This window comes from Oncorhynchus mykiss, chromosome 21, assembly GCF_057628025.1.
Source record: "Oncorhynchus mykiss isolate SJ-2025 chromosome 21, ASM5762802v1, whole genome shotgun sequence".
NCBI classification, from domain to species: domain Eukaryota; kingdom Metazoa; phylum Chordata; class Actinopteri; order Salmoniformes; family Salmonidae; genus Oncorhynchus; species Oncorhynchus mykiss.
The window spans coordinates 55,315,001-55,325,000 of record NC_143042.1 but is presented as its reverse complement, the minus strand read 5'-3'; the positions used below and the strand labels follow the sequence as shown (position 1 = coordinate 55,325,000).

At 46.8% G+C, this 10,000-nt stretch overlaps 2 protein-coding genes across 2 annotated transcripts in view; one reads left to right on the top strand and one right to left on the bottom strand.

Annotated features, from left to right (window-relative positions):
* Positions 1-5,993, bottom strand: part of LOC110512281 (cytochrome P450 26B1) — a 67,080-nt gene extending 61,087 nt beyond the window's left edge. Inside the window, exon 1 of the mRNA XM_090213332.1 lies at positions 4,744-5,993. Coding sequence (XP_090069458.1) covers positions 4,744-4,947 — 204 coding nt within the window. The 5' untranslated portion in view covers positions 4,948-5,993. The remainder of the gene's footprint in view (positions 1-4,743) is intronic.
* Positions 1-10,000, top strand: part of LOC149973524 (uncharacterized) — a 272,367-nt gene that overhangs the window by 239,939 nt on the left and 22,428 nt on the right. The window lies entirely within an intron of this gene.

Below are 10,000 nucleotides of genomic sequence, written 5' to 3'. Positions count from 1 at the left end.
GGTTGTGATGTGACTGGGTTACTTTCCTCTGCCTAAGCTTAACATAAAACAGCAAACACAGAGACCTCCACTATCATCATCAGAGACAGAGAAAACAAAAAGATAATTACTTGACACATTGGAAAGAATTAACAAAAAAACAGAGCAAACTGGAATGCTACTGTTGGGCCTTAAACAGAGAGTACACAGTGGCAGAATACCTGACCACTGTGACTGACCCAAGGAAGGCTTTGACTATGTACAGACTCAGTGAGCATAGCCTTGCTATTGAGAAAGGCCGCCGTAGGCAGACCTGGCCCTCAAGAGAAGACAGGCTATGTGCTCACTGCCCACAAAATGAGGTGGAAACTGAGCTGCACTTCCTAACCTCCTGACATAATATGACATCTGTAATGTTTTTATTCTTTATTTCTTTCTGTGAGTGTAATGTTTAATGTTTACTGTTCACTTTCATTGTTTATTTCACTTTTGCTTATTATCTATTTCACTTGCTTTGGCAAGGGAAAGAGAAAGGGAGGGTGGTGGGGGGGTACTCAGGCCAATGTTAACATATATTAACACATGTTTCCCATGCCAATAAATCCATTTGAATGAGAGAGAGAGAGAGCGAGAGCGAGAGAGCGAGAGAGAGAAACAGACACAGTAAGTAGCACTTGTATATATATAATATGACATTTGTAACAGTGTAGCTTCATACCGTCCCCTCGCACCGACCCGGGTGCGAACCAGGGACCCTCTGCACACATCATCAACAGTCACCCACGAAGCATCGTTACCCATCGCTCCACAAAAGGCCCTTGCAGAGCAAAGGGGAACCACTACTTCAAGCCCTCAGAGCGAGTGACGTCACCGATTGAAACGCTATTAGCGCGCACCACCGCTAACTAGCTAGCTATTTCACATCCGTTACACACTTGAAATGTCTTTATTCTTTTGGAACTTGTGTTACTGTTCATTCTGTTAATTTCACTTAGTTTATTATCTAATTCACTCGTTAACACATGTTTCCATGTCAAAAAAGCCTTAAATTGAGAAACTGAATTGTGAGATTGAGAGAGAGAGAGAGATGAAAAGAGACACCAAGAGACAGTGTGTCTGTGTGTTTGTGTGTGCGTGTGCGTGCGCGTGCGAGTGTTGTGTGTTGGAGAGAGGAGAAAAAGAGGGAGTAAACGAGGGAGGGAGGGTGGAGGGAGGGAGGGAGTAAACAAGGGAGGGAGGGAGTAAACGAGGGAGGGAGTAAACAATAGAGGGAGGGAGTAAACGAGGGAAGGAGGGAGTAAACGAGGGAGGGAGTAAACGAGGGAGGGAGGGAGTAAGCAAGGGGAGGGAGGGAGTAACGAGGGAGGGAGGGAGTAAACGAGGGAGGGAGTAAACGAGGAGGGGGGAGTAAACGAGGGAGGGAGGGAGTAAACGAGGGAGGGAGGGAGTAAACGAGGGAGGAAGGTGTAAACGAGGGAGGGAGGGAGTAAACGAGGGAGGGAGGGAGTAAGGAGGGAGGGAGGAAATGAGGGAGGGAGGTAAACGAGGGAGGGAGGGAGGGAGGGAGGGCGGGAGGGAGGGAGGGAGTAAATGAGGGAGGGAGTAAACGAGGGAGGGAGGGAGTAAGGGAGGGAGGGAGTAAACGAGGGAGGAAGTAAACGAGGGAGGGAGGGAGTAAACGAGGGAGGGAGTAAACGAGGGAGGGAGGGCGTAAGGGAGGGAGGGAGGGAGGGAGGGAGTAAACGAGGGAGGGAGGGAGGGAGGGAGGGAGGGAGGGAGGGAGGGAGGGAGGGAGGGAGGGAGGTATGTGATCACTGGCTGTCCTAAATATGTGTATCTGAGCTGTTATTATGTTGCCCAGAACAGACATATACATGAGAGGAAGATAATGAAGACAGACAGACAGACAGACAGACAGACAGACAGACAGACAGACAGACAGCAGACAGAGACAGACAGACAGACAGACAGACAGGGCTGTAAGAACACAGAAATGACGGTAATGATATGCAGGTGGACTGATGACATCATTCGGAACACACACAGCACAGGCTCATGCCTGAAGGGTGGGTTTCAGAGAGAGAGAAATGAAGGACACCACACTGCAGGCCGTGACAGAGAGAGAGAGAGAGGGGGGGGGGTAACCGGATCGATTTACCGGGAGCACCGTAACACACTCCAAACCACCGTTATCCCTGGCAGCTGGTAGAACTGCTAGGAAGTTTCCCTCGAGGTAAATGAGAAGTGAGGGGAGTTTGACGGGATCAATTAAACACACACAAACACACACAGTACATACACACACACACGGTACATACACACACACACGGTACATACACACACACACACAGTACATACACACACACACACACGGTACATACACACACACACACAGTACAAACACACACACACACACACACACACGGTACATACACACACACACACACACGGTACATACACACACACACACAGTACATACACACACACACACACGGTACATACACACACACACGGTACATACACACACACACACAGTACATACACACACACACACAGTACATACACACACACACACACACGGTACATACACACACACACACAGTACATACACACACACACACAGTACATACACACACACACACACAGTACATACACACACACACGGTACATACACACACACACACAGTACATACACACACACACACACAGTACATACACACACACACGGTACATACACACACACACACACACAGTACATACACACACACACACAGTACATACACACACACACACAGTACATACACACACACACACACAGTACATACACACACACACGGTACATACACACACACACACACACAGTACACACACACACACACACAGTACATACACACACACACGGTACATACACACACACACACACAGTACAAACACACACACACACACACAGTACATACACACACACACACACACACACAAAGCTGCCAAACTGTTGGAGAGGAAAAAGTAATTATTGGACTTTACTGTGTAGTCAAGCTGAATCTGCTTAAAGATGTGCATCTCTCTCTCTCGCTCTCTCTCTCTCTCTCTCTCTCTCTCTCTCTCTCTCTCTCTCTCTCTCTCTCTCTCTCTCTCTCTGCCAGATGAGCATGTTTTATATTTCAAAGCTTTTTACTTTCAGTTATTATAGAAAGTCATACGAGCAAGAGAGAGAGAGAGAGATTTCATGTCATGAATGATTTTTCTCTTCCTCTCCATAAACTTGGCCATGGCTCGAAAGGCGCATTCCGGGAACGCGTCGCGCGGTGTATAAATGAAAGCCACGCAGGGAGCGGAGCACGGAGAGTTCAAGTCCCACACGCGGGCTACATGCCGCATTGCTCTTGTTCTCCCTCACCTCCCCTCTCTCTCTCACTCCCTCCCCCCCCCCCCCCCCCTCCCCCCTCTCTCTCTCTCACTCCTCCCTCCCCCCTCCCCCTCTCTCTCTCTCTCTCTCTCTCCCTCCCTATCTTTCTCCTGCGACACATCAGTGCGCTGACAAGTGCTACTTAGCGGCGGGGATAATGTGCAGCTTCGCGGAGTAGTTCTATAATTCTATCACTTTATAAAACGTGGACGCAGCCAAAAATCACTCGCTCACACCTTTTTATCGCGCTGACGGGCCTATTAAAGACGCTACTGACCGTGCGACGGGGTCCATGGAAGTTGAATGAAGTTGTGTTTAGGAATTTGAACAGTTGAATGAAAAGCCAAGTTATTTATGCTTATGTTGTTATGATATCTAACCTACACTAGAGTGGCCAACATAAATACATAAACTAGTGTAACTAGTTAACTAGTTAAAAAAAGTTTCAGTAACTTGACCCTTTTTTACAGTGAAAACATACGCGTTCTGGAGCGTTTCGGGACAGCCAGGAGAGGAGGGGTGACAGCTCGGGTCAGTTCAGCGGGTGGAGAGGGGAGACACCGGGAGAAGAATACAGGGAGAAGATGATGAAACCGGGCTAAGGAGACTCATAGACGGTGGAGAAGAGGCAAGAACCGCGCTTGGGAGAATCAGAGACAGGGAGAGAAGAGGAGGGAACCGCGCTTGGGAGATCAGAGACAGGGAGAGAAGAGGAGGGAACCGCGCTTGGGAGAATCAGAGACAGGAGAGAAGAGGAGGGAACCGCGCTTGGGAGAATCAGAGACAGGGAGAGAAGAGGAGGGAACCGCGCTTGGGAGAATCAGAGACAGGGAGAGAAGAGGAGGGAACCACGCTTGGGAGAATCAGAGACAGGGAGAGAAGAGGAGAGAACCGCGCTTGGCAGACAGAGAAACTTAACCCCTAACTTAACCCCTAACTGTTATCCCCTAACCATGAACTCAATCTTATATAATGACAAATATTGTAAAAATGCGATTTATTTTTTACGCACATGGGCATAAAGTGACAGCCAACGTGAGTGAATTGAATTGGACGTGCAACAGATATTGTCATCCAACATTTCGCCAACAGTAGATGGAAAGAGCAGACAGAGAGCGAGAGAGAGAGAGAGAGAGAGACAGAGAGAGAAAGAGAGAGAGAGAGAGACAGAGAGAGACAGAGAGAGAGACAGAGAGAGACAGAGAGAGAGAGAGAGACTTTGGGGTATAAAGACAGAGACCCACACACGCAGAGCGACATGGCTAGAAAATCCCACCGGAAGACAGAAACACGTGTGTAAAAGAGAACCACAGACAGAGAGAGAGAGAGGGGGGGGGGGGGTATTCTGACGGTCTTACCTGGAGGAGCCAGTGGCAGGTTTCTCCTATGATGGGGAACCCCATGGAACCTTTAGGCATCGGCAGCTTGCAGTTTTTGTCTCGTGTTGATGTCCATCGGAGCTGCCAGAGTTGCTGGGACACCACTAGGAGGAGGACCATGGACACCGCGCAGGTCGCTAGGGTGGCCAAGGCTGAAACCAGGTCAAAGTTATCGAATATCATGGCGAGGAAGGGTCGGTGTCTGGGTGATGGTGATTGGGGTGGCGGGAGAGAAAAAAATCCCCTGATCTCACCACGATGTCGTTGGGAGAAGTTGAGTTACAGGGATGGAATTGGAAATGCTCTGATGATGATCAATTCAATATATCGATGGTTATCGATAAAGGGACTTGATTGATTATAATTGATTGATTATGAAATATAACTATGAAAGAAAAAAAATGTCGCGATAGAGCAAATGTTGTTGAAATAGATCGACTTGAATTTGAGTTGAGTGTGTAGGCCTGTGGGAAGCTCAACAGGTGATGCGCTAAACTACTTCCCTCTCTCACAGTTTCAGAGTTTGGCTATCAATCAGTAGGGTGAAATAAAAGGCATTCAAACGTCCTATATAACTCCTCAAAACGTCACCTTCAATGACTTGAATTAAGGAAATAATTCAACTGAGAGTGGAAACTGATGAATTAACGTTTTGAAATCTCACGTTGGTTTGATTTAAATAAGTAAAATAAAAAAAATATAATGGATTTTTTTTTTTTTTTAAGTCAGTTTGACAAGTATTTGTCCCGCTCCCAGAGCGCGTGGAAACAGTGAGCGAGTCTCGGAAAAATTATTCTGAAAATAAACGGGGGCTTTTCTTTTAAACGTTTCAAGAAATGGAAAGTTTTTTTTTGTTTGTTAACTCTCTATTCCAGAAAAAAAAACTTATTATACCTCTTTAAATCTCTCAAAAGTAAAGTGTTGCTCACGAGGCAGATGAAGAGTAAATTAAAAAACAAGAATAATCCTCTTATTGCCGTTAGTTCTTGAAGCAGAGCCCGATGGATAGTGAGTCTTCTGATGCTACTTGGTGCTACCGTGAGTCGTCTCTCTCTCTCTCTCTCTCTTTCACATACACTTTTCTCGGTGTGTGAGTAGCGCATACAGCCGCTCTCAGTGTGTGTTTATATAGTAGCAGGCAGGCTGCGCTCCGGCAGGCGGCCAGGGTTGGAGAGAGAGAGAGAGCGGCCCCCCCAGCTCCCCAACGTCACTACGAGACGGCTAGGCAAGCTAGAGGGTTCCCCCTCTCCTCTCTCCACCCCGGCTCCACCACCCCTCTCTCCCTCTGAGGCGGGGTGAAAAGTGAACGAGAGGAGGGGTAGGAGCGTGCTGGAGCTGGCGGCCCACCCGAGAGAGAGAGAGAGACGGGGGGGGGGGGGGGGGGGGGGGGGTTGCGTAAAAAGGTTAGGGAGAGGGAAATGGGGTTAACGTTTTTTTTTTTAGGACTTTTTTTTTTGACTCAGTTCTGGCTACTGGTACCCTCTCACCTGCTCTGACAAAGGCGTGTTGCCTCCATAGACTTTTATGTTGGCGCGAAATATTTGCTATAACAGTGTGAATGTGAATATGATGATGATGATAGTTTTTATTGATTAATTGATGTATCCATATGTATTTATTATTACGAACAAGACGTCAGTGAAACACACATGAGATTCAGTAAAACGTCAGACAGGACAGACACCGGATAGAATGTTGTCTGATTGAAACACAGCTCGTGGCTCAAATCCGAGAGGATTTCTATAAGACGTTTCATTGCAATATTTCCTGTCGGTCACTCGTCGATGTTCCCCGTTTCACCCACCGATTCCAAAGGGGGGCGGTAATGATTTAAAGACAACCCGATAGAGGCGTGAGTGACGGGACTGTTTCGGTGCTTGGTGCCAACTCGAGATTCGAGCCACGTGAGGATACATCTTCAAATGTAAAAAAAAAGACGGACAGATGTAGTTTATGTTAATTCATTTATTAATTCATTAATTCATTCATTCATTCATTCATTCATTCATGTATAATGCCTGTACCTATCCAACCACCTGGCTCACCAGTGGATAAGATGAGTCCCCTTCATAATATCAAGTCAAGTGGATTATGTACTATCTTGTAATAAAACAATATAAAACTCTGGTACCCACATGTTCTCTGCGCAGCCTTCCCTTCTGTGTTTCTCCATCGAGGCATGAAGAAGAAGTTGAGGAGACATGGTTTCAATTATGTCCGCATTCTCATCAACGTTATTATTCCCTGATTACGTAACAGCACCGCGCAGTTCTGACCCCACCGCGATTCAACTCTGACCCACATGTTGGCTGCCTGCGCAAGCTCTGGTGCTGCGCGCACGCACGCACGCACGCACGCACACACACACACACACACCCACACACACGTAGGCAGGAACCCAGGCACGCACGCGCACACACCCACACACACACACACACACCCACACACACACACACACGTAGGCAGGAACCCAGGCACGCACGCGCACACACCCACACACGTTGTAAGCCTGTCGCAGCGCAGAGGATTCAATATAAGTGTGAGAGAACACATCCACATAGGAGTCCCCTGGCTGTATTCGTGGATAATAGTAAAATATCCAGGCAGATCGCTAAATGAGTGACTTAGAAATTTGACGTTTATCCATGTCTTGAGGATGTCGGGAAATGCTTCCAAAGCCGACCACTAGGGGGCAACACTGAGCACGATTACCAGCAAGTAGGCTTGGGTTTTGCTGTAGGATAGTGCCTTCTTAGCTTAGCTTCTTGGATCAGAAAGCTGTGTGTTTAACCTTAACCATTCAGAATGATTAACTAGTAAATGTAATATTTTAATCCTATCCAAAACCTTAACCTTTGAAATTTGACATTTGGAGAAACGTCTAATTCCGAGTGAGACTGTGAGAGCTTGCTGCGAAAATCATATTTAACTTATGGACAACTTTAGTTGAATACAAAATTAACCGTTCTGTGTAACCTTTTTAGCACACACACACACACACACACACACACACACACACACACACACACACACACACACACACACACACACACGCACGCACACACACGCACACACCATCCCATTCATTCCCAATGCGTCTGTCTGTCTGTCTGTATAGGCAAAGCAAGCTCCGGACATCCATGGTCTACCATCTCTCTCTCTCTCTCTCTCTCTCTCTCTCTCTCTCTCTCTCTCTGTCTATCCTTTCTCTTGTTATTCTCCCCATTCTCTCCAAAGACAACGTGCCCCATGTTTGAACTGAATAAAGCGAGAGGCTTTCTGTGCCTTTTTTCTTTTCATTGTGTTTTTCTAAGACATACCAGGAATCTTTCTGTCTCTCTCTCTCTCTCTCTCTCTCTCTCTCTCTCTCTCTCTCTCTCTCTCTCTCTCTCTCTCTCTCTCTCTCTCTCTCTCTTCCTTCTCTTTGCTCTGCCTCCATCGACGTTCTCACCTCTCCGCTATGCGTCTCTCAGTATTTCAGTAGTTCTCCCGGCCCTACACTGCCGCCTAGCGGGCACAAAGCACACTGCAGGCACCTGGACGAAGAGACCAGTGTTTTTCTAATAGGTGAAACTGTCAAAAACAAACGTAGAACTTTGCCTTATTTACCTAATTAAATACAATATCATAGCATATCAGTACCATTGATGGTTATTTATCTATTTTCTTAATCATATAACATATTGTAATGTATCCTTCTGTGTAATTAATTAAAATAACACAGCCAGACACAATATCTAAAATGTTAAGTTATAAAAACCTACTCTGCTCATTCAAACGTACACACACCTAGATATACACTGAGCGGACAAATCATTAGGAACACCTGCTCTTTCCATCATAGACCGACCAGATGAATCATTAGGAGCACCTGTTCTCTCCATGACATACCAACCAGGTGAATCCAGGTGGAAGCTATCATCCCTCATTGATGTCACCTGTTAAATCCACTTCAATCAGTGTAGATGAAGAGGAGGAGACAGGTTAAAGATGAAGAGGAGGAGACGGGTTTAAATAAGGATTTTCAAGACTTGAGCCATATTGAGACATGGATTGTGTGTGTGTGTGTGTGTGTGTGTGTGTGTGCCATTCAGAGGGTAAATGGTCAAGAAAACATATTGAAGTGCCTCTTAACAGGATATGGTAGTAGGTGCCACCGGTTCGTGTCAAGAACTGCAACGCTGCCGGGGTTTTGACACTCAACAGTTTCCTGTGTGTATCAACAATGGTCCACCACCCAAAGGACATCCAGCCATCTTGACACAACTGTGGGAAGCATTGGAGTCAACATGGGCCAGCATCCCTGTGGAACGCTTTCAACACCTTGTAGAGTCAACATGGGCCAGCATCCCTGTGGAACGCTTTCAACACCTTGTAGAGTCAACATGGGCCAGCATCCCTGTGGAACGCTTTCAACACCTTGTAGAGTCAACATGGGCCAGCATCCCTGTGGAACGCTTTCCACACCTTGTGGAGTCAACATGGGCCAGCATCCCTGTGGACTGCTTTCAACACCTTGTAGAGTCAACATGGACCAGCATCCCTGTGGAACGCTTTCAACACCTTGTAGAGTCAACATGGGCCAGTATCCCTGTGGAACGCTTTCTACACCTTGTAGAGTCAACATGGGGCCAGCATCCCTGTGGAACGCTTTCAACACCTTGTAGAGTCAACATGGGCCAGCATCCCTGTGGAACGCTTTCTACACCTTGTAGAGTCAACATGGGCCAGCATCCCTGTGGAACGCTTTCAACACCTTGTAGAGTCAACATGGACCAGCATCCCTGTGGAACGCTTTCAACACCTTGTAGAGTCAATATGGGCCAGCATCCCTGTGGAACGCTTTCAACACCTTGTAGAGTCAACATGGGCCAGCATCCCTGTGGAAAGCTTTCAACACCTTGTAGAGAGTCAACATGGGCCAGCATCCCTGTGGAAAGCTTTCAACACCTTGTGGAGTCAACATGGGGCCAGAATCCCTGTGGAACGCTTTCAACAACTTGTAGAGTTCATGTCCCAACAAATTGAGTCTGTTCTGAGGGCAAAAGGGTGTGCAACTCAACGTCTTCACTATATCTACTCCTTCACTATATCTACTCCTTCACTATATCTACTCCTTTACTATATCTACTCCTTCACTATATCTACTCCTTCACTATATCTACTCCTTTACTATATCTACTCCTTCACTATATCTACTCCTTCACTATATCTACTCCTTTACTATATCTACTCC